This window comes from Podarcis vaucheri (genome assembly GCF_965113315.1).
Source record: "Podarcis vaucheri genome assembly, chromosome: 12".
NCBI lineage: Eukaryota > Metazoa > Chordata > Lepidosauria > Squamata > Lacertidae > Podarcis > Podarcis vaucheri.
In genome coordinates this window covers 14,729,886-14,747,629 of record NC_138750.1, presented here as the reverse complement: position 1 = coordinate 14,747,629, position 17,744 = coordinate 14,729,886, and the positions used below count along the sequence as shown (strand labels likewise).

At 42.8% G+C, this 17,744-nt stretch overlaps 1 protein-coding gene across 9 annotated transcripts in view; it reads left to right on the top strand.

Annotated features, from left to right (window-relative positions):
• Positions 1-17,744, top strand: part of TRAK1 (trafficking kinesin protein 1) — a 135,085-nt gene that overhangs the window by 37,401 nt on the left and 79,940 nt on the right. For all 9 annotated transcript variants that reach the window (XM_082192983.1, XM_082192979.1, XM_082192984.1 and 6 more), the window contains one exon: positions 11,797-12,083. Coding sequence is in view for 1 of the 9 variants with exons in the window: in XM_082192978.1 (XP_082049104.1) it covers positions 11,797-12,083 (287 nt within the window). In the remaining 8 variants the exon portion in view is untranslated. Of the gene's footprint in view, positions 1-11,796; positions 12,084-17,744 lie in introns of those variants that run through there.

The window sequence follows — 17,744 nt, the reverse complement described above, 5'->3', positions numbered from 1 at the left end:
CTTTTTTAAAAATAGTTTGTGCTCACTGCCCAGGTGATTTATGAGGAAACATATGGGAAGGGGAAGCAGAATGACATTATTTTAACAGCATGTGTTTAATTTAAAGATTGAATCTCTCACTTTAAGAATGACTTTGCATTTAGTGCAGTAATGCTTTGCATGTATATACGACTGCTAGGTAGATAAAAAATAATATACATTGTGTTTTTAAGCCTTACAATAGCCACAGGGTGAATTCACATAAGATGCATAAAACTATTTGAATCAGCCTGCAGTGTAGTAGATTAGTATTAGTATACCCCAGAAGTAGGGACGCGGGTGGCGCTGTGGGTTAAGTCACAGAGCCTTGGGCTTGCCGATCAGAAGGTCAGCAGTTTGAATCCCCGCAATGGGGTGAGCTCCCGTTGTTTGGTCCCAGCTCCTGCCAACCTAGCAGTTCGAAAGCACGTCAAAGTGTAAGTAGATAAATAGGTACCACTCCGGCGGGAAGGTAAACTGTGTTTCCATTCGCTGCTCTGGTTTGCCAGAAGTAGCTTAGTCATGCTGGCCACATGGCCCGGAAGCTGTACGCAGGCTCCCTCAGCCAATAAAGCGAGATGAGTGCCACAACCCCAGAGTCAGTCATGACTGGACCTAATGGTCAGGGGTCCCCTTTACCCCCCTTTATCCAAGAAGTGCCAAATTGAATAAAATATTGGGAGCCCCACGTAATCAATCACAAGACGTGGCACACGCACAGCATTTGAATGGTAATGCCCATCAACTTTGGAGGTGCTTGGCCCCCTCAAATATTTTATTTGGGGGGGAGGAGAGGTGGCAAAGGAACCTCAGGCTGGGAGTTGGTTCCTATGGTATCCCCATAATACTGAGGTTGAGCACATGTTGCAGCAAGACTGACTCAAGATTTGAGTTCCACAATTCTAGATTCTCCGCTCAGCTGCTGTGTGACACCAGCTTGCACCACACCAGTTGTTTTGGGGAATCTATCATCTTTATATATTTGGATAGTGCATAGAAGCTGCTTGCCAAACTACCGTATTTTTCGCACTATTGGACGCACCGGTCCATAGGACGCACCTAGATTTGGGGGGGGGGGGAATAAAGGCAAAAAAAAAAAAATTATTCCCCCCCCCGCCAGGCGCGGGGCTGGGGCGGGGGAAGCCCGAGGTTCCCCCTCCCCCAGAATGGGACCCAGAGCCATGCCGAAGCTGCGCGCAGCTTTGGCATCGCTCTGGGAGCTTGCGGGCCTGGGGGAGGAGGAAGCCCTCCGCCAGCCTCCAAACCATGTCGGGAGACAGTGGGATGGCGCGCTGCGCCTCTCCCGCTGTCCCCCGAGTTTGCGGGGCTGGGCCAGCCTTCTAACCAAGTCGGGGGACAGCGGGAAGGGCGCGCTGCGCCCCTGCCGCTGTCTCCCGAGTTTGCGGGGCTGGCGACGGGGAGGAGCAGTCTTCTCCCCCCGCCAGCCTTCTAGACAAGTCGGGGGACAGCGGCAAAGGCGCGCTGCGCCCCTGCCGCTGTCTCCCGAGTTTGCGGGGCTGGCGACAGGGAGGAGCAGGCTTCTCCCCCCGCCAGCCTTCTAGCCAAGTTGGGGGACAGCGGGAAGGGCGCGCTGCGCCTCTCCCACTGTCCCCCGAGCTTGTGGGGCTGGCGGTGGGGCTCTCCTGAAGCCTGGAGAGCGAGAGGGGTCGGTGCGCACCGACCCCTCTCGCTCTCCAGGCTTCAGCGAAAGCCTGCATTCGCACCATAGGACGCACACACATTTCCCCTTCATTTTTGGAGGGGAAAAAGTGCGTCCTATAGTGCGAAAAATACGGTATTTGAAAGGCTTGGCTCCTCTTATGCACAGGGAGTTTTGGATTTTTGTCTTCCTGTGCTGTATCAAACCCTATTATTGAAGGTTCCAGGGCCCTCAGGCAGCCTTCTTCAGTCTGGTGCTGTCCGGATGATGCTCCCGTCATGACCGTTGGCTGTGATAGCTGTGACTAATGGCGGTTGTAGCCTGAAGGGCACCAGATCAGGGAAAGAAACAATTGTGTGGCTGTTTGAAGCAAAAAGGAAAGTGCAACGGAGCAAAGGAAGTGGGAGACATCAGACTTGACAATAAATTGCAGAAGTTAGGGTACAAGTATGATTTTTCTGTGTACGTAGGCAAGAAGAGCCAGCTGCATAAATATAAGATGGGGGACAGCTGACTTACCAGTACTACATGTGAAAAGGATCTAGGGGTCTTAGTGGACCACAAGCTTAACGTAAGTCAACAATGATGCAGCAGCAAAAAAGTTAATGCTGTTCTAGGCTGCATCGACAGAAGTATAGTGTGCAGACCAAGGGAAGAAATAGTACCACTATTCTGCCTTGGTTAGACTATACCTGGAATACTGTATCCAGTTATGGGCAACACAGTTTAAGAAGGATATTGACAAGCTGGAATGTGTGCAGAGAAGGGCAACCAAGATTATCAAGGGCCTGGAAACCAAGCCTTATGAGGAACGGTTGAAGGAGCTGGGTATGTTTAGCCTGGAAAAGATGAGACTGAAAGGAGCTAGGATAGTCATCTTCAAATATCCGAAGGGCTGTCATATGAAAGATGGAGCAAGCTTGTTTTCTCCTACTCTGGAGTGTAGGGCTGGAACTAATGGCTTCAAGTTACAAGAAGGAGATTCTGACTAAACATCAGGAAAACCTTTCTGACAGAGACAGAGCAGTTCAACGGTAGAACAGACTGTCAGGAGGTTGTGGACTCTCATTCATTTGAAGTTTCTAAGCCAAGATTGCATGGCTGTCTACCATGGATGCTTTAGTTGAGATTCTTGCAGTGCAGGAAATCGGGTTAGATGACCCTTGGGTTTCATTCCAGCTCTAGAATTCTATGGTACTGCAGATGGCTTTGTTATTTATTTATTTATTTTACAATAGTTTTTATTAATTTTCCATTTTAAACAATATTATAACATCATATCACCTTTTACAAATTTTTAGCTCTACCAAGCTTTTGACTTCTCTCCGTTCCATCACCTGTTTTTTATAAAACACATCTTAAAACCACACATTTATACTGTCTGACTTCTACATTTAACTTATTAAAAACTTAAAGCACAAGTAGAAAGTTTCTTCTTTTAAACATTGCGAATTTTAACACAGTCCAGCTAGTGTCTTTATATGTTTACAATAACTGTCTGTATATTCAATAAACTTACTCCATTCTCCCTGGAACACTTGGCCACTCTGGTTTTGGATTTTCCCTGTCAGCTTTGCCAATTCTGCATAGTCCCATCATCTTCATCTGCCATTCCTCTACTTTTTGCTGTTTCCATTTTTGGGCTAATAAGGTTCTGGCTGCCATAGTGGCATACATAAACAGTTTCTGGTCAGCTTTTAATATTTCCACTCTGGTCATCCCCAGCAGGAATGCCTCCGGTTTTTTAGGGAAAGTATATCTGAACATTTTAAAAAAACTCATTATATATATTTTCCCAGAATATTTTGACTTTATTGCAGGTCCACCACATATGGTAAAAATCTCCTTCTTTAACATTATATTTCCAACCATTCTTATTTCTCATTTTATACATTTTGGCTAATTTAGTTGTTGTTATTTAAACATTCAAATTATTCCTTAGTTTCATATTGTTGCAATGCGGGAAAGTTAGAACAATTCGAAAATATGTTGCCAGCCACTTCTGTTTTAATATGCACTCAACACTTGCATCCTCTCCATAATTGGGGTGGTGGTGTGGATATCTGGGCTTCTAACTGTGAAAAATATATTGGAACATTGCAATTTTGACCTGAAAGTACTTTTCATAGTAAAGGATGCCTATTGCTTTAAGTATCCCAACATAAAATTGTGGACTGTCTGTTTTTCACATCCTGTGTACCCAAAATGAACTTGTAATTAGAGTAATTAATTTACTAGAGGTAGAGCCATTGGAAGTTTAAACCAGAGTGGCAGAGTTTGCCAGCATGTAATTGATTTCTTCTGGGAGGAAAGAAGGGTCAGGATTGATTTCAGTCCATTACATCAATGTTCTGCACACATTGTGAGAGTCACCTGTTTAATTAACTTTTTAAAAAAAGAAGGTACAGCATTTAAAGTAATTAATGTTGCTAGCAATATTACAATAATATTGCTCTTTGAAGCTGAGATTCTCCCCAAATCTTCCAGATATAATCCAGTTACTCTTAAACCACTTCTGTATATAGCTTGGATGATCCCACATTCTAGGATAGATTTTTAAAAATGCAATTTCCTAGTTCATTTTTTGAATTCAAAATGCCAGGTTTCAAGTAAAGGAAATCCATTCTCTATCCTTGCACCCATATTCAGTGGGGTCAGTGAGGCCTCTCAAACACCATGCTTCATGAATAAATATTACAAATTCTAAGGTGGTCTCCACGCAATAGAGCACCATATTTCCCTAAACTGTATTTCTGACACTGGATTGGATCTAGTGTTGAAAAACAATATAATCATCATCATCTCTTACTGGGTTGCCCCAGTCACTCTGGGTGGTTGCCAACATATATGAAAACATAATAAAACATTAAACATTAAAAAGTTTCACAATACAGGGCTGCCTTCCGATGTCTTCTAAAGGTTACATTGTTATTCATCTCATTGATATCTGATGAGAGGGTGTTCCACAGAGTGGGTGCCACTACTGAGAAGGCCCTCTGCCTGGTTCCCCATAGCTTCACTTCTTGCAGGGAGGGAATTGCCAGAAGGCCCTCAGCGCTGGACCTCAGTGCCCGGGCAAAACGATGGGGGTGGAGACGCTCCATCAGGTATACAGGGCCGAGGCCGTTTAGGGCTTTAAAGGTCAGCACCAGCACTTTGAGTTGTGCTGTTGTTTCCAACCACCTCGAAAGACTAAAGCTGCTTGGATTTGATCCTGCATCTGTCACGTCAGATGACTTTTATAATTCTCTAATGTATGGCTCTGTATCATTCAATTTCACCCCACTTTATTACTGCACGAGTCATCCTGCATAACCACTTTCATTCTCTCCATGAGCCCTACCGATTTGCTTAAATCTGCAGATTTTACCAACAATCATCCTTTTCCACGAGTCACTATGAAAATATGAAAGAAATAATGAAACAGATTCCGAAATAACATCTCTAGGTTTCAAGAAGGAAGGAAGCATTCTTGTAATCCCTTCAATAGATTATTACTTTTACTGTTACCTATATTTCATCACACCCAGATAATTTCACTAACCTTTGTGGTACATGGTCTCACTTTCACCTGTGCTATCTTTTATGTAAAATTGTGTAACTTTACTCAGTTGCTCTGAACATATGATTACATTTCAGATTTCTATAGTTAAGAAGTGTCATCAAGTTCCTCTGTAGGTGGCTAAAAAATGAACCTCCACTGTTTCTCACACAGTGCTGTTCATTTAATTTGTTTTTAAGTCAACTTGTTTTTGTGCACTTGTGTATGCACATCCATTAGGCACACAACTTTCTCCGTACTCTCAGTGGTACAGCTGTTTCCAGATTTTGTTAATCATTTGTTTTCCTTGTCCCTCTTTGTGTCCTAAACTGAACTTCCTTCACAGAGGCATCACCAATCAGAAAACTGAGCTTGTTTTATTTGCAAAGGAAACTCTTGAGTCCAGTTTCATATCCAGAGGTGGTCTGAATATAATTCTAGTCACTCTTCCTGGACTTTGATCTTTCAGCTGGATGTGAACATGCTGCCTCTTATGGCAGCTGCATTTTTTAGAATTTAGGAACATGATGTGTTATCACACTCTGCCTTCCTACTTAAGCATGAATTCTCCCAACTCTGAAATATGGTTCATGGTTCTGTACACTGTTCACCATGGTTAATGCATAATCAGGAATTGTAAATCGCTTCAAAACAAGTTGGTGTAACAATAGGACCAAACCATAGTTAAGTCCTTGAAAAACAAGAAGATGGATTGGGAGCATGCAATCTGTGACCTACTCCCATTCCTTCATCTTAAAATGTAGGGACCTAGGATCAAATCCCTGATGGATGTGCAACTTGCTGAGAGGTCTTGAGCCAGTCATGATCTCTCAACCTAATAAAACTTGGAAGGGTTACTATGAGACTAAAGTAGGCAGAAGAGACCATGTATGCATCTCTGACTTCCTTGAGGAAAGAAATTTGCTATGGTTAAGGAATGGGCCATGCTACATTTGTATTTGCACTTAAACTTAATTTGCTGCTCCATGTAAGGATTAATCAAACACTTCCTTTTTAGCTCAGCCCTACAATTTATCTTGTAGGGTCTGTGCGCATGCACATGCGCGCGCGCACACACACACACACACACACACACACACACTTAAATATAATTACAGTTGTTACTGAAAGACCATGTTCATGACCAGGCAGCTAGTGGTCAGGGAATAATCTAGGTAGCAATTTTGGTTAGCAAGACTAGTTGCCTAAACCTTCCTAAGCAGCCTTTTAGTGCTTCTATGCATATGGTAACAGCTTGGAGTTACAGGAGTGAATATCACAGACCTTTCTAAGATATGCAAACTGTTCTGGTGATGGTTCTTTTTCCATCTGAGCTTGTCATGGAAATGCTGCTGTGTGCTTTGGTGGAGTGATATCAAACCGCCCCCAGAGACTTAGCTTGCAGCTGTGGTTTGTAAGCAATATTAGAACGGCTGTTAAATAGTCATCTATACAAATCCTATGAACACCTTTCTTTGATGGTTCTTTTTTTTAAAAAAAAGGTTTGCATTTGCAACATTGTTGTATATGAGAGATAGAGGCCCAGTTCACATACAATGCTAAGCCAACCATGGCTAACGGAACGAATGTGTACTTGGAGCAAAAATTGTAGCTGCATCACTTCCTGCTTCTATGCTATCCAGAGCTAAGCCTTGCATGCAAACCTGGGCTCTGCTTTGCCTCGCTCCCAGAAAATGACTGGTGGTAAGCTAAGAACAAGCTTTGGCTGCAGCTCATGGTTTCTCTGGAGCAAAACACTAAGATGTAACACTAAGTCAAACCATAGTTTAACTCCAAATAGCACAGCAACAGCAAGACGGGGAGGAATGAAGCTGCTATGATTTGTTGTTGTGAGTATCTGCATGCCTGCATGTTCACACCTAGGTAGACATGATTTGGCTTAGTATTACATGTGAACCGGGGTCATAGAAAAAAGATGATGTGAAGAAGTAACAACAACAACAACAACAACAACAACAACAACAACTGGCTGGGTTTCCCCAGCCACTCTGGGCGGCTTACAGCACATAAAACATTAGATATTTTTTTAAGAAAGTAATCAGTAAGCTTATGGCTGTTAATTGTATTTCTCAAGACTGTTTTATAGATAGATATGGCTAGATAATGAGATAAAATATGTGGAAATAGAGAGAAGGAGGTGTAGGGATGTTTAAGGCTGAATAATACCAAAGATTACAGGGCAGAGCTCAAAAGAGTAAAAGATTCAATCAAGAATGTGTGTGACCGACTCCCAACTGGTGGCAAAATAGTAAGCAGGCACAGATATAGGGAACACAAACATCTAAAGAGGGTCTGTCTGATTTGGACTATATATATGGCAGAAGGGCACTGCTGGCATATGGCAGCATATGCTGTTTTGGAAGATGTGCAAGTTAATGAGCTCCTGATAGCATGGCAAACGTTGTTAATGATAGTTTCCCTTGATTAGAGATGAGGACAGAGTTGACACCAGGATTTGTGGCAGAAGCAAAGTCCTGGGTTGTTGCTGGCGAATAACAGCCAGAGGATAAGATAATTGTCCTCCCACAGATGTTTACGTACAGAATTCCTCTTAGCTTGCCAACTCATAACTAGTTAGAAATGGGTAGCACTAGATCCCTTTAAATCCAATTTAAAAATTAATTTTCTTAATCAAATGACAATAAAATATTGAGCCATATGTAACAGTATAATATGTTGTCTTGGTCATTAGATGTATATGCACTCTTGACTGAATCTCATTTTTGTTTTTGCTGTACATAGTAATGTGGCACACCTCTCTCTGTCTTGCGTTGCTGGGCTTCTTGTAAAAATGTTCTCTCTTGCTCGCTCTCTCTCGCTCTCTCTGTGTGTGTGTGTGTACACACCTACTGTGTGTGCCACAATATATCTGACAGCCACAAGGCCCTCTATTGTTCATGTATGTATTTTGAGTTGAAGGACTGGCTGAGTTACTATAGTAATTGAGCAAATAAAAGATATACCCCTGCCTATGGGTGGGACAGGAAAGAAATTTAAACAAAGATATGGAATCTAAGAACATGAGACTTTCAAACGGTGGCTTCCTACCATTCAAGAAAGATAACCTTAAAAATGAGGGTCCAGAAGGGATGCAGTAAGATATTATTGTCTAGAACGTTGACATTTTAAATATGCGATTTGTTCTCTAGACTACAATTGTCTTGTTGCCTGGCAGGGATTGTGACTAAAGAGAGAAAAAGTGTGAGCAGAGCTATGTTTTAAATGTATGGTTTTGTCAGACAAATTTGTAATGGACATAAATGATTCAGCTGAGATTTAGTAAGTTATTATTTACTTCCAGGGTTTATTTTATAATAGATCTCATTTTGTAATGGATCTCACCTCTTTTTCTTTTGCTGCAGTCATGGCACCCATCGCACTTCTATCAAGTTATGAGTACCGGCACCCAGTGGCAGATGTACAAATTATTCTGTAGAGGGCAAACGTCTGCACTGCTGCCCTCCTCTCCCTGAACTCACAAGTGATGAGTTTTATGCAGTAATTAAAACAAAACAAAACACCTATGTAAGTTCTCCAGTGCCACATCTGGTTTCTCTATAGCTTTAGAGGTGAAACTTTTTTTAAAAAAACCCCCTGATCTCTTTACTTTTGAAGTTCAACCATGAGGGATACTTATGAAAGAAAACATACACAATAAAAAGAAACGTTTAAGATAATCATGTTAAGCATCAAGTCCCTAAAGCCAATACTTTCACAACTAGCTTTTCTCTCAGTAGTGTCTGTGGGAGGGATGAAGGAGAGAACAACTTTCTAGTTCAGCGAATGAGTCTTTGTAAGCAAATTGTTCAAGGTTCTTTGACTCCAGATTCCCATTTGGATGAACTCCAGATGGAGCGAGCACCAGCACCGGAATATACCTGGAAAGCTCACTGGGCAGGCAGCAAAAATTTTCACCTAGGGGCACATGCCTTGTTGATGGTTGCATTCAATCAGTTACGCACATGTGCACACATACAGACACACTCAGGCAGCAAATGTCAACGGATCATGATACCTCACGCTCAGATTATATATGCTGCACCTGTGCAAGACAATACACTTTGCAGCCCATTTCCAAAGCACAAAAAGAGGAGGCAGAATGCCTCTCATTGCTAACGCCATTCACCTTGGGGTGAATGCAGTAAGACTTATTTCTGAATAGACATGAAGAAATGAGAAGCTGCTTGCTCATTGCACCAGGACTGGCTGTGATACAGGCCTTCAAAATTGCCTCTGGCTGTGCAGATATTATGTCCTTGCTTGTGCAGTGGTTGCCTAAGTTGTGACAGAGGAAGGGGAACAACAGTTTACAGTGGATAAATATTAGCAAAACCAGCTGCATTTGCTTAGGCTTGGTTTCACTTGGGGCAGAAGATTAAGGCTAGGTAAACAGTAATGGGAGAGCAACAGTTGTACCACTGTTTCCCATTCTACTGGCTTAACATGAAGAGTCAGTGCTGCTGTTGAGTCAGTGATGGCACTTTAAAAACTGTATTGATTTTGACATGCGGAAGATTCAAAGCATGAGCTCCTCCCAAAGCTTTAGGCTTAGGGATTTTTGCTTTGCCCTCCCAAGGCAGAAAGGAATGTGACCACTGCAGTACTCATGTTGTTTGGCTGACGCATGTACCCAGCTTAAAGAAGCCAAGTCACAGGCTTCATCAAAGTGTGCCCCACACAAGGGCTAACCGTACTCTGCAGAACAGGAGTGGCTAGAAGGTAGGTTTGAAATCTAGTAGATTTCTGGACAATTTGCAGTAGATCATCAAAGGTTTCTGACTCCTAAATACCTTTAACAACTAAGCAAGTTTTCACAGCTAAATGAAGCTGTTGAAATGAAGAAAGCTAACTAGTTGCGGACTTTTGGTGTGTTTGTGAAGAGAAAACAAGTTATTAGGCTCAGTATATGCTCAGAGGTACCATGCCCTTTAATTCTTACTGCATGTTTCAAAAAAACCCTTACTACATGTTTTCTGCACCTGACTCTTGTGTTGGTAGGTTTTGGGTTCTAGTAAAAAACCCCCACAAAAAACAGGGGAGACCCAACAGGCCTAAAGTGTGTCCATTCCTCAAATAGAAGGACTAAATGTCCCTTCTTTTGTGTTGGTTACTTATAGAAGCTGTGCTTTGAAGTGGTGGATCAGGACCAATCAGGAAGTCAAATTAATCTGGTCAAAGGATTTCTAGCATGTGTTTGGTGAGGACTGGACTCATTTCCCAATGACTTTGTATAATGGAGTAAAGCTTTAAAGATCCATACAACATTTGCTTCCGATTCCATACAGAAAAATACATGGGAGTTAAGGAAGTATTCTATGATGAGGATGAGGCTGCCTTCTCTCTAAAACATTTTCTCACAATGAGAACTTGGTACAGTGGTGCCTCGCAAGACGAAAAGAATCCGTTCTGAGAGTCTCTTCGTCTAGCGGTTTTTTTGTCTTGCAAAGCATGCCCATTGACGGATTAGTGGATTAGCGCTATTAGCGGCTTTTAGCGGCTTATCGGCTTATCGGATCAGCTGATAAGCTGCTTAGCGGCTTAGAAAAAGGGGGAAAAGGGGAAAAAACCCCGCAGGAACTCGCAAGACATTTTCATCTTGCGAAGCAAGCCCATAGGAGATTCATTTTGCGAAGCACCTCCAAAACAGAAAACTCTTTCGTCTAGCGAGTTTTCCGTCTTGCGAGGCATTCGTCTTGCGGGGCACCACTGTAATCCGCAGAGGTACAGACTATTGGGAGCCACTGTGGGCTGAAGAATGTCTGGACTGTGGTTATTGAAAGACTGATATGAGTTGGAGTCATTTAGACATGCCCTTTGATGCATTCAGTGTATTTAAGGATATGACCTGGCAGAGAGATATTTTTGAGCATGTGGGTTGTTGCTCACAATAAAAGTCAGCTTGCTTTAAGGGACATCAGTGTATGCTGTAGGTCTTTGGCTTCTTCTTGCCATGCAAGAAGTACCCAGTAGTAAATGGAGTGCCTGATATATAGCTGAACTGGGGGAGAAAATGTGACTTTTGACTGACTGCCATAGTCACTTTTGAAAATGGGTATGTCTCTAGGGCAGGAATTGATGTAGTGATTGTGCTTGCGAACACCATAATTGGTTTAATCCTGCCAGCCATTGCCATGCTTTAATCTTCATTTTAATTGGTGGCAGTTCCGGCCTTTTTCATGTGTGAATAAATAAAATCTTGGACAACAGGTGGTGCTGGTTATGGCACCTGAGCCTGGGCTCCCATTGATGTGGCAAATGATAAGATGCTATTGCATCATATTCATCGGTCTTAGGCACCCTTATGGGTTCTTCTGTTTGTTTATATTTGAAACTGGAAATTGGGGATTTCCTCAACCTCTGACTTTATCCCCAGGCTCTAACCTTCAAATGCATCTATTTAAGAATAAAATAGAGACTGTTTGTACGCCGACAGCTGCCATGTACTTTAGAATTGCTGAAAAAGAGCAAACAGCTTAAGAGTTCTGTTTTGATTAACTCTATTGTGATTGCCTGAATCTTGCTCACATTCTCTCTCTGTCCGGTGTATGTTTTACAGACCTCCCAAGGAAGCCAACTACTGCAAAGAAGGAAGGTTGCATTTTCTACCTCTGCCAGACCCAGTCTTCAGCGCTGGCCCCCCTGATGGCAGTTGGCACTTCCCTGTAAAACCTGCCAAGCTGGACGCCACAGCTTTGAACGACTGCACTTTGGCTGCCACTGTGCCCTTTCCTGAGACAACCGACCATGCAGTCCTAGCCTGTCATGAAGAGCACTATGTAAGCGAAGCCGTGGAAAATGACCCATCAGACTACAGGGAGTACAGAGATGCTGGCACCATTACTGGTAGGTTGTTGACCAGTTGGCTGTTGACTTGGCTATTCTGTCTATCTCCTTGGAGGTAATAGCCTGCCTCTTCTGCAGAAGCCAACAACATTGCTTCTTGCAGAGCTAAAATTAGGCATACTTGACTAGATTCCAGAAAAGATTCATCTTCTTGCAGGGCTACTGACACAGCTCTAGATTCTCTTATGGGAATGCCTCATGCAGACAAGCACAGGAACTCTAGTATTCTCAGTGAAACTTTATTCAGATTTAATCCAGAGAACAGGAAGCAAAAACCTGCCCTTGTCTGAGGAGCAGATTCTAGAACAAATCATACATGTTAGCTTTTGCGTTACATATTTCATACTGCATCACGGTGTGGTACACTGGTTTGACATCAGTTGATAGTAAGTGCCTACAGAGGGTGGTGAATACAGCACAATTTATTATGGGCTGTCCCGTGGATCTGCTGGATAACATCGAAGAACGTTGCCTCAGGAGAGTGAGGGAAATTCTCAGGGATGATTCACACCCTGACTGGCACTTTCTTGATCTCCTGCCCTCAGGCAGAAGATATAGAAGCATGATTAGTCGCACCAACAGGGTAAAGAACAGCTTCTATCCGTGGGCTGTTAGGCTGCTGAAGGAAAAGATAACAACAGGGCAACTGACTTTCGGGTCTGGTGGGTGTGCGTCAGTAAACGAGGGGAATTAAGACTAAGAGAGCTGAGTGGGAGGTGCTTGTGTAATCTCACTGTATACAAGTTGTACAAGTGGCAATAAAGTATTTTAATTTCAATATTGAAATTACGTTCACGTGACCTTATTGTGGGGGATGGTGGGGGCTGCTCCATTAGGGCTATTGGGGCACAGCCCTCCCAAGGATGATGATGATGTGGTGGTTGTTATTGTTGCTGTTGTTATATTTCATTTCATTCATTTATTCATTCCCCACCCTCATAAATAAATAAATAAATAATCCCCCAAGATCTCAAAGCCACAAATTCTTTCCTGTCCAATATACATTACTGTCAATCTGTTGTTCTCTGGCCAGGAAGGTCTCTGCAGTGCTCAGCCAGTCCTAATCAAAAGTATACCTAGGGCAGATAGGGCTCTCTCATATGTCTCTGAGCAGAAGAAAACAAGTGACTGATCAGACTGCCTAGAAGTCAGCTCCAGTATGAAGGCTTATGCTCCATCTGTTGTCATGAGGCGAACCAGCAGCTTCAGTGTTGACCTCATAGGGGTGCTGAGAGGGGCAGTCTGAGCATACACAGAACTGTTTCCTGAGGACACGCCTTCGCCACACCATGTACACCCCTATCACACACACACACACACACACACACACACACGAGTTCACTTTTGTGATTGGGTGGAATGAAATAATTGTTTTTGACTTCGCAAGGTAAGTTCTCCCTGGGTTGGAAGGCACATGGATGTTTGAGAGTGATGGGGAGAATGTTTCTCTCCAAGTGTGATGCAGTCTCCATTAATTGTAAAAGTCTGGAATTTTAATAGGTGCTTGTGGTTACTGTCTTTGGCTGCAATTGCTTTCTTTTTATTCTTAAAGGTTGTTCAGGCCGTTGAAAAGTAGCGGGCATATTCCCATAAAAAATCTTGAATTCAGTATTTTTTTGCAGGTCCTGACTGGATCTCATCGGGATTCAGTTCAAGCATAGGGATTTGGGGTTATGTGCGCCCCAAACATCCCTGTGATGATTCAGGCATTTCTGTTTTGCTTTAAAAAGTTTGCAGGTAAACAGCATCAAGAAACTGAATTTCTTACAGGAAACATGTGCGCTGGGCATGTTGCAACAAAATCGTGCTTATGACTCCTCTTTCTAAGTATTCCAAGATCAGGAAGAATTTAACTCAATATCCTCCTTCTGTTTGAGTGTCAGAGCAGCTCATCTGACCACAGATTATCTCTTGATAATGTGCCATATAACAGAAATGCAGGTTTCTTGATTCTCTCACCGCCTAATAAGCTAAAATCAGTGTTATTTTATACACTTCCTTCTTTCATAACATCCTGCAGGGAATCCTTGAATGGAGGTTCATTCAGGGACTGATACAGATTGTACAAAATAGGGGGACACACAGTAAGCCTACACTGGACTATCTTTTGGTCCTCAGCACAAGGTTTTCATGAAACTTTTTAGCCAAATTATAAATGTGCTGTTAAATAACTGAAATCTGACCTCCTTAGGGCTAACATTTATATTGGTTTGATAAATAATCTCCTGAGCATTCTGTCCAACACCACCATTCTTTAAGCAATTTCTTTGTTTCTCAGTTTGCAGTTCTCTTGGGATTTTCATTTTTTCCCCACGTCCAGGTGACTGTCATATCTATATTGCTTCTTCCTTCTGCAAAATCTGCAAGAACCAACTTCTTTTACTTAAGCAGTGTTATACACAATGATTTTTGCACTATTGAACTTGCACTGCCTCTTACTGAATTTCCCTCTTTTCACTTATTTCCCAGTGTTTCTACTAAAAGTTCTCTCTCACTGGTTTTTGGACTGGCCTCCTGGAACTCTTCTCATTCTAACACTGTCAATCTCTCCTACAACCCCCCGCCTCAAATGGTGGCTGCTGTGTCTGTTGCTGGATTGTACCACTTCAGACTGTGGCAGGGGTAGCAATCTACCTCTGTGACTATTGCCACCATCCTCTTCAGTGTGTCTAGATCAAATTCCTCATTTTTTGCATGTCCCTTGCTTCTTCTGCCAGTATCTCCCCAAGTCCCATTCCTTTAGGGAAAGCTTATCTGAACCATCACTTTCTCTAAGCTCCAATTGCAACTTGACTCTCTGTCTCATTGGTGACGGGAACAGTCTGTCATGTAATTAGTAGCCAGAAGCACCTAAAAGCTCTCTTTCCCCAGCAACTTGGAATGAGCCAGATATATGGAAAGCACTTAGCTCGTGAGATGCTGCGTTAGAGCTGCATCACAATTTCCAAATGTAGATCTATCTCGCTATAAAAATAGCACGCATAAATAATTATTGTTGTGGTTAATTTCATTTATTTATTCCCGGGATGTGTATCTATGTGATTTATAATGCAGTAAAAACCATGCATAGAAGAATTTCATATATAAAAACTTCTAAGACATTTGCATGTATGAAGGCAATGTTGAACAACAATTCACATATGAAATAAATGTAGATCCAGTATAGATAACAATTGGATAAATGTCTCCACTTAGAAGTCTTGTTGAATAGCCATTCCCCCACCCCATGTTGGAGCATGCTGAGAGGCTCCAAATACCGTATTTTCGCCCTATAGGGCACACCGCCCCATAGGACGCACCTAGTTTTTTTTAGGGGGGGGAATAAAGGGGAAAAAATTATTTCCCCCCCAGGTGCAGGGCTGGCGTGGGGGAAGCCCAAGCTTTCCCCAACCCCAGCCCCGAGAACAGCCTGCTATCCGCAAGCCTAGGGAGCTTGGCGGGAAGTCGCGCTAGTCTCCCCAGGCTTGCGGAGAGCTGCGCGAAGCCCAGGCACGCTCTTCAGCACGCCCCAGGCTTCAGAATGTAGGCAGCTCTGCGCAGAGCTTCCTGAAGCCTGCATTCGCCCCATAGGACGCACACACGTTTCCCCTCCATTTTTGGAGGGGGAAAAGTGCGTCCTATAGGGCGAAAAATACGGTACATATTCTCCTAAATGTTTCACATTATAGTTTTCATTTAATGTGCTTACTATTTACCGCAAAACAGTTCAGTGTCCAGGTTCAACTGCACTCCGCATTTGTGAGTAATTGGGAACCCATAATCCCCAGCAAAAAAAGTAGTCTGCTGGCTGGTCCATAATGTTTTCACTCACTGAGAGAGGTATGGATTTTCTATCAGACTTTCAGTGGGAAAGTAGAATGAAGCTTAACTCTATTGATATGCTGAATGATTTTGATATGGCTAAGGAGCGCTAATGAATGGAGCGCATTAAATGCTTGTCCTAACCTTGTCCTCTCCTCCCACTAATATTTGTCACTGTTTCTTTTTATATACCTTTTTCTAACCTGTTTGCTACTTCCTTTGTCTCTATTTGGAAGTTGCTCTATTTGCATTCTGCCTTGCATTAGAAGGTGACAAGTTGATGATATGAAGCTATAGCACCATCTAGTGTTATTGCCTTCAGTGTGATTTTCTACTTCTAGGAGAAATTTTGGAGGGATGCCCTGGCCATGAAGTAGGCTACTTGTTCAAATAGCCCAAATCTGGAGGTGCAAGCCTTTTTTTTTTCAAAGCAGGGTTCAGTATAGTATACGTTTATCTTGACACGTGACAGATTCCAGAGGACCACACATATGCACAGAAAGACAGAGAGACAGAGAGAGAGAGACTCTTGTGGAACTTCTAAAATATCAAAAGATATAAACCACAATGAATTTGTGGATTTGTTAGGTGCTTTATAAAAAATCATAATCATTTTTACTTTTGATTTCCAAGACGGCTTTTTAATCTTTTAATACAGTTTATATTTAATTGTATTGTGGTTCAGCTTAAATGCTGAATTACAATGGTAAATGAACAAAAGGCTCACTGTTAACAGTTATGTTCTTCGCTTTCTATGAATAGCGTCTTGCTTCTTCAGCGTCTCCATCCATCTGTCTGGACAGTGTAGGTTGTAGAAGTATTAGGGGATAACAAAAACCTCTATTCTTTCTGATGGTGCAATCTTATTTTTTTGGTGAATATGTCTTGTTATTGCAGAAGAGGAACTGTGATAAAAAGCACCATTTGTTTTTCTTTCTGGGTTTGCTGTTTAACTTTTCTATTTCCTTTTGACTGGAGTGAAGATCTATATTGGTGGAAAACAAACCCTACTAATGAGTATACCTGCATGTTATTCTGACATCTTTTTGATTTTATAATATATTGTGCACCAGTCTTTTCCAGATTATTTTAAAGTAGCTTTTATCTCAAGTGCACTGAAGTGTGGTATACTTCTTGGAAGGTTTTTTTTAAAAAAATAAAAATAAAAAAGTCAGTTCCTATTGTAATTGCTCAGTATACAGCAGATTCTAGTAACAAAGCCACTGTTGTAAGAATGGTGGTGTCCATATGTCTCCTCACTTCACTTTGTTTTGTCAACAGATGGCCTTTCTCACTTGTCAGGTTACCGATCAGTTAATAGCAAGACCAATCTGCCTCATTCCCCCCCTCCAATGTATTGGCGGACTTCTCCCCCCCCCCTTCCCATGACAGTAGGCAGCTTTTGGCAATACAGAGATCCCTTAGGAAAGGAAGACCCCCACCCTAATTTCATCTTGCCTTATGTCAAAGTAGCTGCCCAGAGTAGGATGGACATTACCAAAAAAAGAGATATGATATGCATCTCCTAACACCCCCCCCAAAAAAAAACTCTTTTAGCATATGCTAATATATACATGCCAGGACGCGGGTGGCGCTGTGGGCTAAAGCCTCAATGCCTAGGGCTTGCCGATCAAAAGGTCGGCGGTTCGAATCCCCGCGGCGGGGTGCGCTCCCGCTGTTCGGTCCCAGCGCCTGCCCACCTAGCAGTTCGAAAGCACCCCCGGGTGCAAGTAGATAAATAGGTACCGCTTACCAGCGGGAAGGTAAACGGCGTTCCATGTGCGGCTCTGGCTCGCCAGAGCAGCGATGTCACGCTGGCCACGTGACCCGGAAGTGTCCCCGGACAGCGCTGGCCCCCGG